The sequence below is a fragment of the Chiloscyllium punctatum genome, chromosome 1, assembly GCF_047496795.1.
Source record: "Chiloscyllium punctatum isolate Juve2018m chromosome 1, sChiPun1.3, whole genome shotgun sequence".
Classification (NCBI taxonomy): domain Eukaryota; kingdom Metazoa; phylum Chordata; class Chondrichthyes; order Orectolobiformes; family Hemiscylliidae; genus Chiloscyllium; species Chiloscyllium punctatum.
The window spans coordinates 130,823,249-130,844,930 of NC_092739.1; the positions used below are offsets into that span (position 1 = coordinate 130,823,249).

The window sequence follows — 21,682 nt, forward strand, 5'->3', positions numbered from 1 at the left end:
TTTCTTGACTTGTAGGACTGTGATGATGTGGAAAGAGTGACGAAATGGTTAAGAGAAAATCACTCAGTGAACACTATTCATCATTTTTACAAATAGTACTTTGCCATATTTGTTTTCCGAAACTGCAAACGACAGTTTAATCTTCTCTTTCAAATTGAAGATCATTTTTGTCAGAGAGAGAGAACACTGTTGGGGATTGGGAGTAGGCGAATCTTAGTCAAGACTCCGTGAAATGAAGTGAGTTATTTTGTTTCTACGCTTCCACTTTTTAATTGCTTTTTTCCTTTGGAATAAATTGAAAGCTGGGAGTAAAATTATTTCTCGCTCCCGTTATGCTATTTTATCAGCACTTACCTTAATGAATTCAGAAAAAGACTTGATGCTGCTTAGTTCAATTAATTAAACTAAGTGTGGAAGTAATAATGAATAATTATTAAAGTTATTACAGGCATAACAGAATATTCCTGAATTGCATGTTGTTTGTATGGCCTCTCCTGCTGACTATATTTATCTATTTTTAATTGCCAATTATTTACTGTGTTAATGATTTAGGTGACTTTTCAAATAAGTTAATTTGTAAAACTATGATTGGTGGCAATAACTCAGTCTTAGCATTTTCATCCACTTTCTATTGACATCTATAGAAGTAACATTGTTAATATTTTCACAATGAAATCTGCAGTCTAACATAGTTGTCCTATGCAAAACAAATTATCTCAGCTGCAGCTGGTGCTGAAGGTACCATATTTGTTGCCTACCATTAACTGTCCTGTGACATTACTCCACAAATAGTTACAGTCCAAGTGGCACTGTGCTCACAATGATATCGTTTGTCACTTTACCACAGAGTGCCTTATTATGCTGCTTAGGAGGTTAAGAGGTATTGACCACAAGTTGCGGAATATGTCACATTGTTGGCATTCTATCTTTGCCAAACAATATTAACAATCTAGTTCTGCAACAAGTCAGAAGCTGTCTCGGTCATTTTTTTTGATATACAATCCCAAACATTTCCAGAGTTAATTTTGTTACTTTTGAAGCTTGCCAAGGTGGAATTGTTACAACATTAACTTACAAAGTTGGATCTCTAGGAGTGTAAACAGTAAGCTATTATTACAACATAAAATTCAATTAGACTTAATTTCATTTCTTCTCAGAATGTGAGAGTCACATTTAATTCCAGCATCTATTGTCAAACCTGGATGCCCTTTGTAAAGTGGTGAGGGGCCTTCTATGAAAATAAGCGTAACAGGAGGCCATTCAGCCCATTAAGACTATTCTGCTATTCAGCTAGGTCATGGCTGAGTTACCTAAACACCATTTTTATACTCTATCCCCATAACTCCTGATAATTTAATAACAAGAAGTTTATTAATCTCTGTTTTGAATATACTTAAGCAGGAAGAAAAATGGAACAAAGTGACTATCAGTAGCAATGACAAGAAAGCTGTTGGATTTTAGGATGAACAAAGTTGGTTTGCTAACATCCCATTCAGAAAGAAAACCTATTGGTTTTTCCAATTTGAGCCTTAATATCACTTCGAAGCAATAGCAATGGAATAGATTCTCAACCGCTATCTCACCACATGGCCTTCTCAAGGGCAACTTGGGAAAGATTACAAATACCAACTTCACCAGCAATATTCACATCTCATAAATAAATGAATGAAATTTACAGCTTTATAAATTAAAAGCAAAACTACTTTAAACTGCCCCGGTGAGATTTGAACCTGTGTTCTCTAGGTTATTGTTTCTAGCCTCCAGATTACTATTTGGCAACATAACCACTACATCACTGTACTTGTGCCTTTCAAAATAAAGATCTGAAACAAATTTAAAAAAGAATAAAGAGACAAGTTTCAAGAGTCAACAGAAATGAGCTCATGGTACACAAAATGGGTGGTTTGAAGTTTGAAAGGTGAGAATTTATTTTTTTTTCTCTACCTTAGACATTACAAGATGAACCAGTAGAGGTTCTACCTCAAAAGAGGTAGAAGTAAAATGGAACAGTGTTAATTTAGCAACGAAATGTGTTAGATGTAATGAAAGTATGGGTTGAGCAATTTCATTACAGGCTGATGTCTCCCTCTCTATCTTACAGACACCATTCTCTGAGGAGTAGGAAATACATTAATTATAAAATGACTCAAATTCAAACAACTCCACATCACTATTTTTAGTGTGAAAAATATGTTGTGCCTTCTTAAAATCTGCTCATCCATAACTTAGTTGGGACATCACTAATATTATTTAGAATGAAACCTACAAGAACGTGTTAACTTGAATGGAGTTTTCTTTCAGATAAACTAGAAGATTAATGCAAAGAAGACAGATGAAAGAGAATCAATACATATTAATTTAGTAACCATTGAGTCAAATGTAAGGTTTTCAAAGTCATTGCACCATCTAATGTACAAGATGACAAACTCAGTACTATAACCAAAATGAATTGGTTTTCCAATCTCACTTCCAGGGCCAAATGTGCTTCTGTCTTTATATGATTTACTGAAAGCATAAGGCTAGATCAGGCTGAAGTCAATTCACAAAATAACACATTTCAGAGATTTTCTTGATATATTTTACAACAGTTGTTGTAAGATGAGACAATCAATAATTCAGAAATGTCACTATTATTTTATCTCTGCTTTTTGGGCTGTGTTCAATGCCCTCACAACTCATGTGTTTGGTTGCAGGGAGGCAGGAGCTTTTACTTAGATGGAAGGATGATAGATAGGGGCCAAACTATCTTCCCATTAAGTCAGTGGCAAGCATAGAGCATAGAACATAGAACAATACAGCGCAGAACAGGCCCTTTAGCCCTTGATGTTGCACCAACCTGTGAACTATTCTTAACTTGTCTCCCTACACTATCCCAAAACCATGCAGACAGTCTTTCTGTCCTGCCATCTATGACCCTTGAATAGTCGATTACTGTCTACTTGCCTTATGCTTCCACCGCTGATCGGAGCAGAGCGGTGAGTGGGATACTGCCATGTGGGGAGCATGAGAAACAAAACCATGTAGCGTTGTTTATGGGCATCTAAAGTTTTGGGGGAGGGAGGTTTCTTGTTCAAAGGCACTCAGTAACTGAAAAGATCTGAACATTTGGTGGGGGTTGGGATTTTGTGGCTGTTGAAACTGCCCCTCCTGCCACTTACGCACCTATCCCAGTGAAACCCAGTCAGTGTCCCACCTTCCTCAACACTGTTTCCAGTCTGGATCAATGACTTAAATGGTGGCACTGATTTCTGGTATCGAAATTTATGGAAGATGCCAAGATAGGTTCAGTAGTAAATTGTCAAGTGCTGGATCTGCAAAGGGATATAGACAAGTTCAATGGATGGCAAAAGATTGGCAGATGGAGTACAACATGAGGAAATGTGAACTGGTTCATTTTTATGTAGACTTTTGGTAGTGAAGGGAGTCAATGGCAATGGGATGCAGAGAGGAAAGTGAAGCAGAGACCACAACCAGATTAGTTATAAATTCATTGATTGGTAGACCAGCCTCGATGGGTCAAATAGCCTATTCCTTCTCCTAAGGACTATACTCCTGTCATCATTCACTTCTGGGTTCAGTAATAATCCTCGGCGTCAGGTGGCTGGACTGCATCAGCCTGCCCAATGGTGCTACTGATCAAAGGTGATGCCTGCAGCTTCTCCCCCTTCCACGCCCTCCTTGATGCTGGGGAAGGTTCACCGTTGTTAAATGTAGAGGTAAAAACAATAACTGCAGATGCTGGAAACCAAATACTGGATTAGTGGTGCTGGAAGAGCACAGCAGTTCAGGCAGCATCCAACGAGCAGCGAAATTGACGTTTCGGGCAAAAGCCCTTTATCAGGAACGTCGATTTCGCTGCTCATTGGATGCTGCCTGAACTGCTGTGCTCTTTCAGCACCACTAATCCAGTTGTTAAGTGCCTGACTGGCCCCATAATCCAATGGAACTTCTTGAAAAAGGGCAGTGCTGGGCTCCAATCAGCTCTCAATCTGGCAGGCAAGACCCTTGCTGCCTTTATTAAATCCACTACTTTGGTTTATAATTGGAATAGTTGAGACAGTATCATGTGCTCTCTGTAACGCATAAGCAGGCCCACCTTATCCCAGATTCAACCTTCTAACTTGACACTACCCTCATGACCTGTCCTTCTTGTCCAGCTTCCTTCCCACCCATCTGCTCCACCCTCCTCTCTGGCCTATCACCCTTTAGCCCACCCCCATCTACCTATTGCACTCGCAGCTACCTCCCCCCCAGCCCCACACCTACCCCCCATTTATCTCTCTACCCCCTTGGCTCACAAGCTTCATTCCTAATTAAGGGCCTATGCACTAAACATTAATTCTCCTGCTCCTTGGATGCTGCCTGACCTGCTGAGTTTTTCCAGCATCACACTCTCAAATCTGATCTCCAGCATCTGCAGCCCTCACTTTCTCCGAGAAATCTGTACAATCAGTTCTTCCATAATGCGATGGTTGCCTTCTTGGGCAACCCTGTATTATAGAAGAAATGTGCTTTATAAACAGTGTTTAGTGTGGGTGATGTAACTGCGTTACAGCCAACACATGTTTTAAAAAGTCATGCTGTAGAAGCAGTATCCCAAATTTATTAATTGCTTTACAGTGAATTTGCATTGATGAAACGTGCATTATGACAGAATAATCTGCACTGTGAGGCCACCTAAGTCAGGAAATTACCTTTAGTCCACTCTATATTCATTTTAAAGCTCTCACTGTTCAAATTGGACATGGTTGCACTTGCAAATAAAAATGTGATATTTTTGGCAAAAATAAAAATGGAATTGCCACTGAGTCAACTGCATTAGAAAATTAAATGGCAAATACTAGAAGTTTCGCACGTTTATTATATAGCCACGATCATAAAGATTTTTGTTACTAATCAGAAATGACCTATCAAAGGATGTACAAAATTGCCAATAGCATCAAGAAGCAGGGATTTGGAACCTGTTGTTGTGAGTCATGGCCAAATAAGGTTTTGTTCCTAAAATATCACTTACACTGTCCAGTATGTTCAACAAGAAAAATAACTCTAACTAACTGCTCTTGCTGTATTTCACTCCCAGACATTCAGAGTCAGTAGTTTTCTTACATTCAATTAACAGGAAGGTTTCTTATGGGACAGTCCTAACCCTTACAATAATTTGTAACATGTTACACATGCCAGAAACCTGTATTACAGGGTTTACGGGTTCACCAGCTACTAAACATTTCCAGCAAAGAGCTTGGGAATAAAATATTTAGAGCCAGGTGCCTAAAGCTAACAAACAACAGTGGACCATGAGATTGCAGATGTCAAAAATGGTGTATTAGCCAATGAAAAACGGGTATACAACAGACCTTACTATAGTCCAAAAACTGGGAGGAGGTGTGTGGGGCTGAGAATATTTTATATTTATCAACAAGGATATTTTGCACCACCTGACAGAGTAGACAAAATGTGTTGAATGGCCTTATCATCCTATAGTTATGTTCCTATATAAATATGAAGCAATTTAATTTTTAGTACAGGATTGGTAGGAAAGAAAATCTTCTCAGGCTCTTCAATCTATATTTCATAATCACAACTCATTTCTACTCAGCTTTGACAGCCTCATCACTAATAAATCCACTACTCCCTTATACCTTGACTATTTCCGCTGCTGTCATTGTCATCTCAGTGTAAGTACAAGGGATGCAGGGTTTGGTATAGAATTGATTTAGCCACCGACTGCTGGATCTGGCTTGATTAAGCTTGACTGAGACCTGCCCTCTCTGCTAAAACTCCACACTGTTTGAGAACAGTAGAATACAAAGACAACCCCTAGCTTCTTTTCTTGACTACCAACTAGTCTATTAAATAGTCCCCCATGCACCCCCACTCCCTTTTCCTCCACCCTTGCCTCCAATAATAAATGTAGGGCACTGATTTCTTTGTCACTAAAATCTAATTAGTTTCCATTATATCATCACCCTTCCACCAGGCCAATTCCCTTTTCCCAAGTTTTGAACTCACATCTTTCTCCATTTTCTCTCCTGACTCCACTCATGCTCTCTCCAAGCTCACCTTGGCTGTGACCCCTATTCCCATTAACTTGCTGAATACCTAGGTTCACCTCCTCATTCCTAAGTTAGCTGATATTGTAAACAGTACTCTGTTTTCAGGTATTGTACCAGTCTCTTTTAAATCTATTATCATCATTAAACCTCTCAATAAATCAACCCCCACTCCATCCTCTTTGAACACTACTGTCCCATATCCATGCACCCTTTCCACTCCAAACATCTTGACCATCTTATTGCCTCCCTAATTAATATCAATCTTTTTCTGGAATCCATCCAGTCAGGTTTCTTCCCTGTCACAAATCTAGAATGGCTCTAATCAAAGACCCAATTTTACATTTGATAAGACTGTGAAAAAGGTGAACTCTCCCTCCTTGTCATTCTTAACCTGACTGCAGCTTTTGACACACACTAACATCCTCAAACACCTCTCTACTGCCATTCAGTTAAGACTGGCCTTGCCTGACTCCATTCTTGTCTATCAAATCATAGCCCAGAGTATCAACTTCTCTTTCTGCTCCTGAACCCCTACTCCTGATGTCTCACATGGATCTATTCTTAGCCTGCTCTTAATTCTCATCTCCATGCTGGCCTTCAACAACCTCTTTCAAATGCAAAGAGTTGGATTTCTCATATATATGATGTTGCCTCTCAGATGCAGCCCATCATGACCTCTCTGTTGCTAAATTAGTAGACTCTTCAATCTGGTAACCACGACTGCATCTCCATAAACTTCTTCCAATTTATAAGACTGAAGTATTGTCTTCAAACTCTGTTCCTTAGCTACCACCTTCATTCCTCTCTTGGCAAATGTCTTGGACTAAACCAGTCTGTTAACCAGGCCATCTCTGATTCAGAGTCAAAAGGGGTGGCACTGGAAAAACACAGCCGATCAGGCAGCATCTGAGGAGCAGGAGAGTTGATGTTTCAAGCATAAGCTCTTCATCAGCATCTGCGGTCCTCACGTTTTCCCATACCTGATTCGAAGCTGAGTTTGTGTAGACTAACACTCGGCAACAATACTCGCTTGAAGAGCTGATGCAGACACAATGGATTGATTGGCATCCTTCTGTGCTGTAACAATTTTGTCATCCTGTGATCCTATGAGCTTCTGACCTTGTATATTCTCCATATCAACTATTTCCAACACTGTAACTCTGTTATTGTCTCAAATCATCTGCTGCTGAAAGCCTTCATTCATTCCCACCTTACTTCCTAAAACTGCAGATACTGGAAATCAGAAACAAGATCAGAAATTGCTACAAAAACTCAACAGATCTATCAGCCCCTGTGGAGAGAAAGAAGAGTTAATGTTTCAGAATTGTTCTGAAAAAGAGTCACTGGACCCAAAATGTTAGCTCTGATTTCTCTTCACAGATGTTGCCAGACCTGCTGGGTTTTTCCAAAAAAATTTGTTATTTGTTTCTTATTAACTTACAATGGCTCCCAATTGAGCAACATTTTAATTTTAGAATTGTCATCTTTACTGACCCTGAGTGCTTTGTGGTCCTGCACACTTGCTGGACCACAAAGCCCTTTTTACAGTGCAATATCTCTTCTCCTAGCTGAGGAATGTCAGACATGTCAATTGACCACAAATGAATATCAGAACATAAGAAACAGCAAAATGAAAAGAAGCCATCCAGCTCATCAAGCCAAATTCCTCTTTATTCTACATGTAATTATCCAATGCTGGACTGTAACCTGGTTAGTTTAATGTTTGACAATAACTATGACACACTCCCTTTTCCCTACAACTCCATGACATTATGCAACTGTCACATCTTCACTGTGTAGCTCTGGTCTGCTGCTCTCCAGCAACATTTTACCATTCTTCCAACTCAGCACTCCTGTCCCGTGGAGTATTTTGGATAACTTGTCAATGGAAGTTTCGACAACCTTCAACAGTAAGTTAATTGACAAGTAACATTGAAAATTATTCTGAAAAGTGAATTGTTGCAACGTTATATTTTACAAGACACTTTTGTCAATGATCTAAAACAGTGCTTGTGGTTAACAGAAAACAAAGTCACAACGTTACTGGTCTGATCTTCTATAGGTCAGATGCCTACTTCAAAATTTCATGCTAGATCTAAATTTCAGTCTACCTTTATATGGCAAGGTTCTATCTGTACTAGGCAGTAGTATTTATCAATGAACTATGTTACAGCCAGATTTTCCAAATATTCCAGAACAAGGCAGCAAGAGACTAGTTAGATTATTGTTATTTTTCTGCTTATGGGTAAGATTCATCATACCCATAAGCATAGAAATTGATCTGGGCTTGGATTTAGTCAGACTGCCACTTGTCGTTCTTCCTATGGGTTGAACCAGGGAAATAACAGTAATAGTTTTCGTATCAGAGCTATGGACATCAGGCATTCCTCAGGCAACTTTGCAATACATCAGGGCAAGATTTCATGGACCCAAAATAACCAGAGGAGCTGCTTGGCACCAGATGGGATAGTTAGCAGAGTTGGTTGATGACAGAGTCATCACCCTACATCATTTTCTGCATCGCTTGAAATACAGAAAAATTAATGTCATGACCAAGATGATAAGATAAAATTCTTCACTCCTATCTACTAGTACTCCAGCACAATAACCCTGTGTAACCTAAAGTGGCAGCACACTGAACCAGTCTCTTCCCCAATGATCAACACTCCCCTTTCTGCTGCACTCTGCGCCTCTTACTCACTACATTGTTAGTTATTGAGTTCACCTCCTTGCACCTATGCCACTTTTCACGTACTAGCAGCACATCGATGTTTCCTGATGAAGGGCTCCTGCCTGAAATGTCGATTTTCCTGCTCCTTGGATGCTGCCTGACCTGCTGTGCTTTTCCAGCACCACTCTAATCTTGACTTTGACTAGATTGGCCAGCAGCTTCTGAAGCATCAGGTTACCAGTATCGAGGCCTGTGATTTTCTGAAAGTTGCCTAGCTCCTAATGAGCTGACTAACGATCATCAGATACATTTTTTCACTTAATACACTTGTCTCAGACTTTAAAAAAATATTAATCCTTGGACCTAACTTCCATTTCAGCTGATATATGTGCATTTTGGCTAGAAGAACTCTGTCACTTGATGTTACCTCAAGAACCTACTCAGAGATTCACGTCACATGCACTTTAAAGTGTAGAGAGGTCTAAATGTCAGTGCACAGTCAGAAAGTCCTGGATGTAGAATCACAGGATTGTGCAAAAGGATAACATTCAGACCATTGCGTTTGCATTGGCTCTCCAAATGAGCATCTCTCCTCATGTCATTCTTCTGCCTTCCCTCTGTAACTGTGCACATAGTTATATGAAAAGGAACAAACTAACTGACCTCCAAATGTCTAATTGGACTAAGCCAGATTGGGGTGTCTGGTCGGCTTGGACAAGTTAGACCGAAAGTTCTGTTTCTGAGCTGTAAGACTCTAATCAAACCTACTTCCACTACACTCTCAGGCAGTGAATCCTGGGCCCTAGCCACTTGCTGCATGAAACTGATTTTCCACATTAATAGTATAGTGGAATAATGTATAATGATTACAAATTAGGACATTGGTCCAGGGCTATAACTGCAACACACCATTGCTTTAGTCCAAGGACCTTTGCTTGAGAGCTTCAGGTTTGTTCATTTGGAGACTCTTGTTCTTGTGGGCTCAATGCACAGGCTTCTGTATTTGTATTCAGGTTCCTGCCAGGTACTTCACCCAGCTGCAGAAGGGATATCCTTGTCTGCAATGAGGGAGCCATTGAGCTGGTTGGCAGGCAAAGAATATTATGGAATGTTGAAGTCCTATCATAAGTCCTATCTGCCAGGGTGGCACAGTGGTTAGCACTGCTGCCTCACATTGCCAGGGACTCAGGTTCAATTCACCCTTGGGTGACTGTGTGGACTTTGCACATTCTCCCTGTGACTGTGTGGATCCTCTCTGGGTGTTCTAGTTTCCTCCTACAGTCCAAAGATGTGCAGGTTCAGTGGATTGGCCATGCTATGTTGTCCATACTGTCTAGGAGTGTGCAGGCTACGTGGATTGGCCAGGGGAAATGTGGAGATACAGGGATAGGGTCTTGGTGGGTCTGGATGGGATGCTGTCCAGGTGGTTTGTGTGGACTTGATGGGCCAAATGGCCTATTTCCACTCTATAGGGATTATATGATTTGGAAATTGGGCTCAGAGGTATTTTGTTTGCAGCCTCTGGTCATGAAATAGTGAATATTCAATGAAGGGAACCCCTTCCAGTGATGAAATGTTGCTGGCTTTACTGAGTATACGTTGCCGCTTTTCAACTGGTACAACATAAAGTGGTGTGTGTGCAGACAGTGTGGTCTTGAACCTGAAGAAATCCAGCAATGTAATCTGACAGCTTTCTCCCTCTGAACAGCAGTCTCCCCTGGGAAAGTGTTGTCTCCTTTCGAAAGAGGACATCAATCATTGGATTGATAATCACAGGGGCAGAAAAAACAAACCAAAATTGCTAACATCACCTGTCACAGCCTGAAAACAGTCATCAATACAGAAGTTCACAGTTCTAGATAGTCTTGTGTGTTTCCAGTTTTTGCAAGAATAGATGATGTAGCTTCCTCACACGCTCCTCCATTATCCGGTTGAGATGATACAGCCTGTTGCAAATCCTGCATATTGGAAGACCTCCGATACCCTTGCCTCATGATTTCTTGCTTCTTTGTCCCTTCATGCCACTGGCCCTTTTTCTACTTTTGTTATCCACAGCAAGTGTCAGCCTTGATTCCAACTTCATTCCCATCCTTCCCACTGAGGCAGCTGCAGTGACGTCTCTCCTATCCGAGTTAAATAACGAACCCATCACAGCCAATACCTAATTATAACAAGAATTAGAATATGCATCTTTTGCTGCCATTAAGCTAATTTGGCCTGGGTGCTCCAGTAGTCTAAACACTTCTAACAGCTACAGCTTTAACTGATTTCTCTCTTAGCAACTTTATTGATTCAAAGCATCTTTCTTGTTTTTTATTCCATCAGGTTATGATATTTCACTGAAACTCGTGAGGTCACGGATATGTGATTCTGACAAAAGGTTGATTCACTGACAAGGCAACATTGTTTGAGGGATGTATTTTGATATAGATGATGGGATCAGATTTAGTGAAACCCAGACAAACAAAACATGGTTTTACAGTTTATGCATTGCTGCTCTTTCTTACAGATCAAAGCAAGCAACATATAGCAGCAACACATGAGAGGAACTGTAACAGTTGACAAGATGCTGACATGCCAAACCATGGGTCTGCTATGATTCTTAGCCTCACAATTCCCACAGTAAATCCACAACCTCAAATGCTTGGCACACAAAATGATCCAATTAGATAGACTAAAAAAATTGCCAAAACTTTGATGGTTACAATTTTGTGATCAAATTACGTAGCAAGCATAATTAATCCTCAAAGAATCTGCATTTGAATAATGAATCCATCACGGACATATATCGAACAACATGTCCCCATTAAGATAATTTAGCCAAGGGTGCTCCAAAAATCTGAACATTGTGCTACATCTGCCATGTTAATTACTTTCACTCTTATTAAATAAGCAGGAGAAAAACAATTGGTTTCTTGAAAGATCAATAAAACATCCATGATGGTTTCATTTTAAACAGGACCACAAACACACACAACGAAGTTGAGCAGAAGTTTTGATTCCTTATCGCCTGCAGTGTGTATTTAATGATACTGTCTCAGGCTGTTCTCTGGATGGAATTTTTAAATATAAGCTGCCTAACTGAGTGAATAATTTAAAGTACTGTCTCACATTAACACTTCCCTAACACAACTTTTTTTTTTAGCAACCAACATTTAGGGGCTAGTATGAAATTGTCCTGTTTCTTCCCTAATTGTACATGGCCAGCAAGAATCTTGAGACCCATCTAAACACCATGGTTTTTCTTCCCACAAGCTGAATTAGATCACCAATGGAGTGTGTTTATAAACTCCACTCTACATGCATTTGACTGTCCATGTTGTGGAAGAAGCATTTTCCTGAAATGCACTGACAGAGCATGCTCACCAACTCCAATTTACTGCTAATGTAATTCCAGCCCCCTCTCCCCCCATCCCCCATCCCACTCCCTCTCAACCCCATGTCGACCGTTCACCCTTAATCTTGTTCAAAACTCGCATACTCTCTGGAAGAGTGGCCTAGTTGCAAGTGAAATGTTCAACCAGTCACTAACAAAATTCCAGTGCATTACTCTAAAACAGTATGTATATACAGATGAACAATGGAATAGTTGCCAACAGAACAATGTATTTTTGAGGAATTTTCTTGTTTGAACTGTAAGTTGTTGAAGAAGGGGGCACACTAGGTGTCCCAAGGTCAGTCGGTAAATACTGGCATAGTGCCTGGCTCCTGGTTGATTTGTCTCTAGCGGGTGGTGGTGGTGGTTAGAATGCCGAACCTGTGATGGCATTCAGCTGCTTCATTAGGCCCTCCAGACTGGCCATTTGCTCACTCAAGTCATCTTGCTCATACACCTGAATGAGGAAACATGATAGCCACGTTTTACACTGTGCAGACATTCTGAAATGTGGAAAAGATAAAACAGTACAACGAAAGACTTTCCCCAAAACAAAACCTGTCAGAACTATTTGAAATACTGTTGTTTACTTATTACTCTCAGAGTGCAACTCAGTTCTAAACTCAAATTATAGCATGATATGAGATGAAAAGAGGATCTGTACTATTCATCATTTTAGGCTTTTTTAAAATTACATTTTCAGATCTATCCTAGATACTGTTTTATACAAAATATTAAACATAGGGAATATTGAACAATGGCAAGTTGGATGGTGACATCTTGGCTAGTGAATGGAGATATCACTTTGGGTGATCCAGATGTTTAATGTGGATTCCAAGTAAATTGGCAATTGGGAGCCTCAGTAACATGAAATATCTATACTTGAAATGTGACAGTGTTTTTAAACTCTGACTGAACAGGAAAGAAGCACTCAATTTATAGCCTTGTCTGCTAAACAAATGTCCATCACATACTGTATCCCTGCTTGCCTGATATTGTTAAATCTGTCTCTATTGTATTCTATGAATAAAAGCAGCCACAGAGAAATGTCATCCTTCTGACAGTATGCTGATATCAACTGTATTTTTAAGAGGGGCAAATGCTACCAACATGTGAAGCAACAATGTCACTATTTTTGTCTTCCAGCATCAGTTGTTTTGCTTTCAAAATGTAACTAATTCTATTGACCTTACATTAGAATGATCCTCTGTCCTGTGGCTCTCCTCTGTGACCTCTGGGGCTGTTGGGACGGAAACAGGAAGCAGCGGAGATCTCGCTTTTCCAGCCAGTCCCAGTGAGGCCGTCTTACCATGACTCAGCGTAAGATTAGAACCTGCGATCAAAAGTCACAAAAAAGGCTACAGTTAGATGACATGTAATCCTCAATTGCCAGTCAGTCAATATAATTGTATAAACAACTGCACACACAAAGTCAGGCTTGTAAAGTATCCCAATTAGAACTGGAAGCTGCAAAATGTTTAAGTGAGGGATCAGCAGAGCACACAAACCTGGATGAAGTGGGGATAGACACTCCCACAGGAGGTGGATTGTGGAGTTTTCGCTCTGTTTGTCATTCCAGAGTACTTCACAGATACACATGTAGCAGAAGGAGGTAGCTCGGCTGGACACAGCTCAATTAAAAGCCCATGATTGGAACCTGAAGACACCCCATCACCTTAACCTGCACATCTACCTGCCCAATGGAAAATCACAAGACACAATTGGCACCCACTGAGACCAGGCCAGTTTTGGGGATGGCTTCAGGGCTTGTCCCATGGGGCTCTCACAGTGGAAGGTGGGCAGAAGATGACTAAGCTTTATTCTCGGTACCTGAAAGAAAGGGCTAGGATCTTTTCTGCTTCCTATTCTACACATTCAGATTGATCAAAATGATGTGCTCGAGATTCTCATGCATTTCTGAAAACAGATCTTGACCTGCCAGCTCAAGGATACACTGGGCAGGTTAAAATCACAAATGATGGAATGTGTGAGGGGTGCAAGTGTAAAGTTAGGCTGGTTAGAAGGCATGCTTCAGTTCTCCAACAAACAGCCCAGCTCCCAAGCTGGTTTAAAATCTGTCTAATTCTCACTTTTCAACCTTTAACCACCCCGATGATTTTGCAAGTCACCAACTCCATACCCCTCCTCTGTGTCCTCCATATTCAATGATACAATTGTCACTATGTGCAGTCCTCAGAAGTAATGTAAAAGCAATAGAAATCATCTTAAATTATTGAAATAACATTTAACTGTCGAAAAATCTTTTTAAAAACTTAACTCAAACACCTGTCATTCATGCTAGGAAAGAAAACAACTCCAGTGGGGAAACAACCATGATTATAAAAGTTGCTGTCATTGCTTGTCAGAGAAAAAGATGCATTAAAGATGTTTAACTGTTTTCAGCTTATTTGAAGCTTCAAGTCTTCTTTTATAAGACTTTTAAATTGACCTCTCATGTATCAAAGGTGATATTTCTCTGCACCTTCTCTGTAGCTGCAACACAATATTCTGCATTCTGAACTATGACTCTGAAGTATTTACATAAGGTACGATTTACCAAGTCATTGAAACGTACGGCATGGAAACAAGCTCTTCAGTCCAACTTATCCATGCCGACCAGATACCCTCAACTAATTTAGTCCCGTTTGCTTGCATTGTTCGACAATGGGAGACTGTGGGAGACTGGTTAGCAAGGTTAGATCTCAAGGAGAACTAGCCACTTGGATAAAGAACTAGATTCAAAGTAGAAGACAGAGGGTGGTGGTGAAACGTTGCTTTTCAAACTGGAGGCCTGTGACCAATGGTGTGCCACAAGGATCGGTGCTGGGTCCACTCTCTTCGTCATTTATATAAATGATATGGATGTGAACATAGGAGGTACGGTTCGTAAATTTGCAAATGACACCAAAATTGGAGATGCAGTGGACCGCGAAGGAGGTTACCTCAGAGTATAATGCAATCTTGATCAGATGGGCCAATGGGCTGAGGAGGGACATATGGAGTTTAATTTAGATAAAAGTGAGGTGCTGCATTTTGGGAAAGCAAACCTTAGCAGGGCTTATACACTTAATGCTCAGATCCCCGGGAGTGTTGCTGAACAAAGATCTTGGAGTGCAGGTTCATAGCTCCTTGAAAGTAGAGTGGCAGGTAGATAGGATAGTGACGAAGGCGTTGGGTATGCTTTCCTTTATTGGTCAGAGTATTGAGTACAGGAGTTGGGAGGTCATGTTGCAGTTGTACAGGAGGGTGGTTAGGCCACTTTTGGAATATTGCATGCAATTCTAGTCTCCTTCCTATCGGAAGGATGTTGTGAAACTTGAAAGGGTTCAGAAAAGACTTACAAGGATGCTGCCAGGGTTGGAGGATCTGAGCTACAGGGAGAGGCTGAACAGGCTGGGGCTGAACAGGCTGGGTGACCTCATAGAGGTTTATAAAATCATGAGGGGCATGGATAGGGTAAATAGGCAAGGTCTTTTCCTTGGGGTGGGGGACTCCAGAACTAGAGGGCATTGGTTTAGAGTGAGAGGGGAATGATTTAAAAGGGACCTAAGGGGCAACGTTTTCATGCAGTGGGTGGTACATGTATGGAATGAGCTGCTAGAGGAAGTGGTGGAGGCTGGTACAATTACAACATTTAAAAGGCATCAGGATGGGTATATGAATAGGAAGGGTTTAGAGGGATATGAGCCAAGTGCTGGCAAATGGAACTAGATTAGTTTATGATATTTGGTCGGCATGGAGGAGTTCGACCGAAGGATCTGTTTCCATGTTGTACATCTCTATGAATCTATGGCTCTGTTTGGCCCATTTCTCTCTAAACCCTTCCTATTTATATACCCAACCAGATGCCTTTTATGTGTTGTAATTGTATCTGCCTCCATCTGGTTAGTGTGCAAAACAGTACTTTTCACTCTGTCTCAGTATGTGTGCTAATAATAAGTCAAATCAATAATCAATAGATGCCTGCTGAACTGAAGCCAACAAATTTTGAAACCTTGCCAAGCATTCATAATGGCCACAGCTGGTGTTACAATGTCTCCAGCTACATTTCTGTAGGCTGACAAAGAAGAATGTTGTTTCATTTCTCTTTCAATGCAGAGTGCCTGTTAAAAACTGGACAGCGGACCATGCAGAAATTTCTTTCAAATTTCAAAGCAGGGTGGTTTTAACTTTCAGTGTTGTCTGTTGATTTAAGCCACAGCACAAAACATGACAGCATGTTTCTTTTGGACATGTAGGTTAATTTATAATAACAGTTACTGAACGTTGATCAATGTAAAGGTAAGTTTACATTTGCACATTAGATCCTTGTGATACATCACTGCATTAAAAACAAATTCCGATTACAATATTGAAAGGTGAAATTTTGGAAGTGTCTTCATATTTAATATTTAGGTTTCAGAATGTCCCAACTTCTCAGCAGGCCATTGGCCATTGACACTCTAAGGAGGGACATTTTTTCTTCAGAATGTACAAAATCCAGACTGCTACCTTAAAATCACATGTGGGAGAAAAAATCATGTTCTTGTAGTCCTCAAAAAGGGAATCCAGACCTTGGAAGAAGTCATCATGGAAACAGACCTTTCAGTTCCAACCAGTCCATGCTGACCATAATTCCAGACTAAAGTAGCCCCACCTTGGCCTACATCCCTCCAAACATTTCTTATTCCTGTACTTACCTAAATGTCTTTTAAAGTTTGTAACTATTCCCATTTCCACTACTTCCTCTGGAAGTGCATTCCACACATGAACCACTCTCTGGCCAAAAAGATGCCCCTCATGATTTTTAAAAATCTTTCTCTTCTCACCTTAAAAATATGTCACCTTGTCTTAAAATCCCCCACCTAAGGGAAAATACACCTGCCATTCACCTTATCAATACTCCTCATGTTTTTATAAACCTCTGTGAGGTCGCTTCTCAATCTCATGCGCTCCAGTGAAAATAGTCCCAACCTATTTAGCCTCTCCTTATAACTCAAAAACTCCGTTCCCGGCAACATACTGGTAAATCTTTTCTGAACCTTCTCCAGCTTAATAATATTCTTCCTATAGCAGGGTGATCCAAACTGAACACAGAAGAGGCCTTACAAATGTCTTTACAAGCTCAAAGTGATGTCCTAGCTCCTTTACTCTGAGCAATCTGAGCACTGAAGGCAAGCATGCTAAACACCTTCTTAACCACCTTGTCTACATGTGATGCAAACTTCAAAGAATTATACTAGGAGAAAGTGAGGACTGGAGATGCTGGACATCAGAGCTTAAAAATGCCCTGAAGAAGAAATCCCCTGAAATGCCCGAAACGTCGATTCTCCTGCTCCTTTGATGTTGCCTGACCTGCTGCGCTTTTCCAGCAACACATTTTTAAGTTCAAAGAATTATATACCTGAAATCCAGGGTCCTACCATTAATTGTGTAAGTCCTGCCCTTGTCTGTATGCAATACCTCACATTTATCCAAATTAAACTCAATCTGCCACTCCTCAGCCCATTGATCCAATTGATCATGATCTCTTTGCAACCTGAGATAATCTTCTTCACTGTCCACTATACTGCCAATTTTGGTGGCATGCACAAACTTACTAACCATATCTTCCATATTCTCATCTAAATAATTTATAAAAAAGACAAACAAAGATGGACCCAGCACCGATCCCTATGGAACACCATTGGTAACAGGCCTCCAGCATGAAAAACCATCACTCTTTATCTCTTACTGTTTAACCAATTTTATATCCAATTGGCAAGCTCACCCTGAATCCCATATGATCTAACTTTACTAGTGGTTGAATGTGCTGCACCCAAGCATGTTCAATCTATGCAAAGGCTACACAAAAGTGGTGTAGGATCAGGAAGGCAGGAGGAAACTGATTTTTCAGGCTTAATAAAAATCCAAGTTCAGGCTTTCCCAATCTGATTCATGTTGGGAGATGAAAATCCAGCTCAAAATGTTGGGTCTGCCAAGTCACCCATCAGTCAACGTTTTGACATGTATGTGATTTTTGTTTCCATGGCCATACATGGAAAGATCTTTATGATGGCCATGCCCAAAGTAAGTGGGATGTATGCTGCTGGTATAGTTAGGTGCTGATTTCAGAGATGCAGAATCAAATTGCCTTGGTCATTCCAAGAAAGTATGCCAATGATCAGCAGAAACATTTGCTGGCATATTGCAACATTGCTTCCTGTCTGCAGTGAGTGCTTTTTAAAAGCCATTTCCATATATGCTCTTCTCCTATCATATTTCTGTCCCACTAACTGTTCATTAGTATTTAAATTCTAGTGGGTTTCCTGGGAATTTTATTTTCACAATCCATATGTGTTATTTTAATTGTGGCATCCTGACCATGTTCTAATAACACAAGAAGAGTAAGAAATACAAAATTATGAGGAAAAAGAAACATAAAAATATAATTAGAATTGAAGAAAAAAGAAGATTGAATTACAAGTGCTTCTGCCTACTTCATATCCTCCTTCTGCAATGTGTGTTTCTGTACATGCATGACAAATCGGCAGGCTGAAGGCACAGCATGCTGTGACAAATGGGAAATCGCAATTCTGATTAAGAGCAATTTAGGTCTTAACAAAATATCAAGTTAAACTTTTTGCATCAAATGCATTTAGTAATACAGGCTGTAGTAACCAGCATGGAAATTCATATGCAATAAGATTCCTGCAAGGATGGAAAAAAATCACAGGTGCCAGAATTTCTTGGGCTATGTCACCAGAAATTATGCCTGTGATTCCACAGAGCATAAAATATACCTATATCTGTATATTGTGATTAGCTGCATTTAAGTTGTACCCAATTACTGACACTCAAACAATAAGCCTGATCAAGATCACCAATGTGGAGATTATCAAAAGTTACTATGACTACGGCAGTCAATGGCAAGGATGAATTGGAGTAACATGCAAATCAGACTAGGTAAGAATGGTTGGTTTCTTTCCCAAAAGGACTTTTGTGAACCAGATGGTATTCTAGAGTCGAAAAATGTGGTGCTGGAAATGCACAGCAAGTCAGGCAGCATCTGAGGAGTTGGAGAGTTGACATTTTGAGCATCAGGAATCCTACAGAAGGTCTTATGCCTGAAACATTGACTCTCCTGCCCCTCGGATGCTGCCTGACCTGCTGTGCTTTTCCAGTGCCACACTTTTCGACTCTGATTCTCCAGCATCTGCAGTCATTACTTACTCCAAGATGATATTTTAGGACAATCAATGATAATATCCTGGTCACCATTATTAAGGCTGAGTCATTCTAGATTTTACTGGATTTAAATACCACTAGCTGTCAAGGTGAGATTTGAACATGGGTATCCAGAGCATTAACATGAGTCTCTGGATGACTAATACAAGGACATTACCATGATGCAACTATTTTCCTGAAAAGGAGACAGGCAGAAACATCATAAAGGTTGGACCCCAAGTCTCAATGAGGGTTTGCCAACCCTTTCAGGAAGTGCAGCTGTCTCAGGAAATGGAGGACTGTTTCTTGATATGGCAAGGTGCTGCTGCTGGTAGCCTGGGAGCAAAGTATTTTGCATTTACAGTTTCTGCTCACACATTCTCTCCTCCTGCAAATCAGAGAGCAGACTGAACTGCAGATGGGAAAGAGCTACAATGATTTCTTCAATTTGTTGATTTCTTGCTTGGAATTTGATTCTTCACCAGCTCGATCTTAAACTGGGGTTTATAGTTGATATCCTTACTCAGAAAGGGCTAGGCAAAAGTGAGGACTGCAGATACTGGAAACCAGAGTTTAGATTAGAGTGGTGCTGGAAAAGCACAGCAGGTCAGGCAGCATCCGAGGAGCAGGACAATTGATGTTTCGTGCAAAAGCCCTTCATCCTCTCCATCCCTACTCAGAAAGCACTTTGGAATAGAATACATCCTGTTCTTTTGCAGGACTGGGCATGCAGCCACAGAAAGAATCCTTTTGTATGTTGAATTTCACCAATGCAACATTTATCTGTTCGTTTACTAATTAGAACGACAACACCACAAAATACTCAGCAACCTGTATTGTCTAAAATGCAAAATTATTCTGGTAATCTGTTATAATTATGGCAGATAAGACACATTCAATCATGATAATAGACTTGACACTATGTGAATTTAAGCAGCTGTATTTCTTCATTCAGCACCAATCTACTGACAGAGAATAAATAGATTAAATCTTGCATATCAAAAAAAAATCCACTGAATGCACAGAGTACACTTATAATGTCACAGGAAAATGTTACATTTCAAGAAAGATAATTCCAAAGTTGCAATGAAGCATTTAATTTGCTCTGAAACAGAAAGAGGTAAAGGTTTTCTTCCAGGCACTGTCAATGACTTCGATGAGCAAATTAGCAGGCATTTAGAAAAGGTCAGACGAGTGTTATGATAGCTAAATGAAGAAGTGAATTGTCTTTTATCTGAGCCCTTTACTGATGTCACCGTGGTTTACTTCATGGAAGTCATTTGGTCAGATCACACGATTGCATCTCCATTATTAACAAATCAACATTGACATCACTGCCCTAAAATGAATTACTGCGGGTGCTGGAAATCTGAATGCTGAAAACACTCAGCACATCTGGCAGCATCTGGGGAGAGAGCGACAGCGTAAACAGGCTCAACTTTATCAGCTGAGTGGAGCCCCTGACATTGTGGAGGTCTTGCCAGCTCTGTAGCCAGTGGCCAAGACCCCACATCATCTCTGACTCAAAAAGATCTGTCCAAGTCAACAATCCATCAGCTACATGGAGAACAGTAAGAATTACAATATGATGCAGCTCTAGCATTTTGAATCTAAAGTGTGATTATTTCTGTCTGAGGAGGACCAGGACATAACATAGTCAAAGGAAAGAATACTCCATTCAGCACAATGAACCTGCCTCCATCCCATGAATTGTCTCTCATGGTCAGTTCAATTTAAATGGGGGGAGCGGAATCCCCCCAAAAAATCCTTATGCATGGCAGGATTGTAGAAAGTTCCCATAATGATTTGACAAACATTGTCTGACTCACAACTGATTTCTTCAAATTATGCTGTTTTATTTGTTAGGGTTGTCCAGATTTTCACCACATTGGCAATATGGGAGGCGTGGGGGTGGGAGGGGGGGTGGGGGGGTGCAAGATATTTCGTGAAATGAATCTTCATGTCACTGAAGGCACTAATGTCTTTTTGATTTTGTTATATATTGTCATAGGAATAGGGTGCCTCTGGCAATAGAAAATGCATCAGGACAGGCAACTGAAAAAAAATTGAATTCCTATGTAGACTTTACTCTTTAATAAATATGAATGCAATTTTTAATGTCTATTATACAACTGTCGACTACATATATTACCTTATATATAATCAAACACAAATATTTGAGAAAATCACAAGGCAAGCATTGATGCTCATTCAAACTGTGAAAATGAATTTCCTCAAATTCTACTGAAAAATATTGTGTGTGACTGAGAAGTGACAAATATGTTATTTTGGTATTCAAAGCCTTTTGATTTAATTTGGTGTAAAACGACAGAGACAGCCTTTGACTGACTAATATTAACATTTAAAGTATCAGCAGAAATTGTGTGATTTAATTTT

The 21,682-nt window shown here is 40.2% G+C and overlaps 1 protein-coding gene across 2 annotated transcripts in view; it reads right to left on the minus strand.

Moving 5' to 3' along the window:
* Positions 1-4,274: 4,274 nt before the first annotated feature.
* The window catches only part of dcc (DCC netrin 1 receptor), a 1,336,447-nt gene continuing 1,319,039 nt past the window's right edge, over positions 4,275-21,682 (minus strand). For both annotated transcript variants that reach the window (XM_072574203.1, XM_072574193.1), the window contains exons 28-29: positions 13,294-13,433; positions 4,275-12,557 (exon numbers count right to left, since the gene is read on the minus strand). In XM_072574203.1, the coding sequence (XP_072430304.1) occupies positions 12,468-12,557; positions 13,294-13,433 (230 nt within the window). In that variant the 3' untranslated portion in view covers positions 4,275-12,467. The remainder of the gene's footprint in view (positions 12,558-13,293; positions 13,434-21,682) is intronic.